Raw genomic sequence first — 2,705 nt, forward strand, 5'->3', positions numbered from 1 at the left:
GAAACAGCTTTAAAATGGATCAAATGATGACTGCATTTTAACCTAACTACACGTGCCATAATCGATTACAATGCTCTCTGTCGGATCACAAGGCTATTCCCGTCTCTGGACTATGGTCAGAGGGGCTTCACCGGAGCATGAACCCCGATAAGGACTCTGCCCATGGACTTGGGGCTTCCACTGTCATCTAGAGCCTTCTGCAAACCAGGTGTTCACAGTTTAAGCTCTGACACCATTCCTTCCTTCGGATGTGGACTTTAGTATTTACAATCCTTGGGACACACAGGCTGGTGTGCATCTTCCATATGGGGTTAGTTGATGCCTCACGTAGATGGCTGCTTGTTTGAAGACAAGGGGCTGTAAATCCTTATGGAGCACACCCACTGCCACATCTTTCTCTCTTGAAGCAACTGGTGGGTTGGAACGGAGGACCTCTGAGCAGCTGGCCGCTTAACCATGGTGCCACTAACGCTCCCTCCCCTTGTCAGAGAGGCAGTAAATTCTGCCGCCCTCTGCTCTGTGGGGAGTTGGGAAGAAGCGGGACTGGGCACCAGGCATGGGGTCCCATCCACGGCAGCTGTGAGGTAAGAAGAGAGACATGGCCTTTGGACAGTTGGCCTGTGATCATGTCATCCTGGCCACCAGGTGCTTGTCTGTCCAGGTGCTGACGGATGATGTAACGGGCAGACGAGCAACTGGATAGGTAGAATCTGAGACAACGTGTGCTTCCGTGGGAGCTTGGGGGGAGGGGACAGGCACCTTGGTGGGGCAGGCTGAGCAGAAGGGCATGTTGACAGGTGTGCTTCTACCAGGGTGGGAACCACAGTGGCTGGCAGTTGTTTGTCCTGCCTGTGGTGGTTAGGAGGCAGGGTGGGGAGAAAAGGAACTGGGACCAGGCTGCCAGAGCAAATAGGCAGCCTTTGGCAAAGCCCAGCTCACCATGGAGGGAACGCGAATGCCTAGGGCGCCATGTCTCTGGGAGGCTGCGCTCCAGTGGGGGTGGGGGGGTGGGGTGCGGGGCGCCATAGGCTCTGACTCCAGACTCCGCCTGACAATTTTAGGGATAGAGGTGGGGCTGCCTTTATGGACTAGCTGGTTAAGGGGAGAGGAACAGATGGAATGCCATGCTCGAAGGAGCCCCAACCAGGAAGCCAGCATCCATGCACCCCCAACAGGCTTGGATGGGTTGGTGCCCGGTCTGCAGGACAGAACGCCAAGAGCAGCCAAAAGCGGGGTCCTGGCTTCCAGGCAGGCTTCCCTGAGCCGCTCAAAGGGAGAGGGGGAGCCCAGCCCCAACCTGGGATGGAGAAATCTTCAGGGATGGGGGCTGAACACATGGTCTCCCTAGAGCTCTGTGGCCACGTCAAGGCTGGAAGCTGGGACTTTCGGGAGGGTGGTGGTGACAGTGTCTGTCTGTCTGCCTGGGAGTGGAGGCACTAGAGGGTTTGGGGTCTGACCAACCTGCTGGGTGACTCCATCCCTGGAATCTAGGGGACTCTGTGTGGCTTGGGGGGCGTCACCAGAGGCAGAAGCTCTGGACAGAGGCAGCTGGAGAGGCTGGGTGGTGAGAGCCACTGGGCCCCTCCAGCTGCAAAGGGCCCTGCTCAGAGGCCGCTCTCGGCGCCCCCTTTTGACCCCTTGTGTCTGCAGCCCTACACTTCCTTCCCAACACTTGCAGCCCCTTCTCCTGGAACTCCTGCCTGGCAGGAGTTCCGGAAGCTCGGGGTGAGGGGCTCTGTCCCTCCCCATCCCTGAGCACTGTCCCTCAGACTCCCACTCATTCTGTCCCGTTACTCTCTCGGCACACCCCCCACCCCAGCTTACATTTTCTGCTGGGAGTGAGGACTCTGGTGTTGGTCACTGTTTGCTATATTAGTTGTGTGGGAATAACAGGCTCGCGGCTGGGCGTTTGGAAAATAAAGAAGCACTCCGTTGGGAAGAAACGCGGGCTCCGCGGTTCCCTCGCGCCCAGGGCCACACGTTGCCGAATTCGAGGCGGGGGGCAGGAAGCCTTGTTTAAGAACAGCTTCCGTTGCCACCCCCCAGGACCCAGGAGCTCCCGTGGCAGGCGCAGGAGGGCTGGGGGTCTGGAACGCGGCAGTTCGGCAGCCCGCCCCAGCTATGGGCCCTGGGCAGGGGGGTTGGCTCTCAGCACTGCCGCTGAGCCCCTGCGGCCATGTGGCCCCCTCCCCGTCCCAGGCTCCGCGCGCTCGCGCCCGCGGCCTCAGTTCCCTCTTCTGCAGAATGGGCGGGCGCCCCGGGCGCTGCAGGGGAGGGGCGGCCGGAAGGGGTGTGAGTGCGGGGGCGGGCCCCGCGCCGCCCCGCCCCGGGGAGGGAGCCCGGGGCGCAGCATCCTGGAGCGGAGCCGCGCCGCCGTCGCCACTGCCGTCGGGGAAGGTCTCGGCGCGGACATGGCCAGGCGCGGCGCGCGCCCCGGCCCGAGCCCCCGGCGCCCCGCGCTGTAGCCGCACGCAGAGGCGGCCCGACGGAGCCCACGGCACAGACTGCGGGGTGGGCGGGCGGCATGGAGGCGGCGCACCTGCTCCCGGCCGCCGACGTGCTGCGCCGCTTCGAGGTGACGGCCGAGAGCGGCCTGAGCCCGGCGCAGGTGACCAGCGCGCGGGAGCGCTACGGCCCCAACGGTGAGCGCGCGGGCCGGGCCGGGCGAGCAGCGGGCTCAGTTTCCCCGCGCGGCGGTGGCGGCG

General features: G+C 63.2%; 1 protein-coding gene across 1 annotated transcript in view; it reads left to right on the top strand.

Annotated features, from left to right (window-relative positions):
* Positions 1 to 2,524: 2,524 nt before the first annotated feature.
* ATP2A3 (ATPase sarcoplasmic/endoplasmic reticulum Ca2+ transporting 3) overlaps positions 2,525 to 2,705 on the top strand; it is a 33,576-nt gene continuing 33,395 nt past the window's right edge. The window contains exon 1 of the mRNA XM_045293334.1: positions 2,525 to 2,642. Coding sequence (XP_045149269.1) covers positions 2,525 to 2,642 — 118 coding nt within the window. The remainder of the gene's footprint in view (positions 2,643 to 2,705) is intronic.

The sequence above is a fragment of the Echinops telfairi genome, unplaced genomic scaffold (genome assembly GCF_000313985.2).
Source record: "Echinops telfairi isolate 266 unplaced genomic scaffold, ASM31398v2 ScPeMD7_2010;HRSCAF=2546, whole genome shotgun sequence".
In the NCBI taxonomy this organism is placed as follows: Eukaryota; Metazoa; Chordata; class Mammalia; order Afrosoricida; family Tenrecidae; genus Echinops; species Echinops telfairi.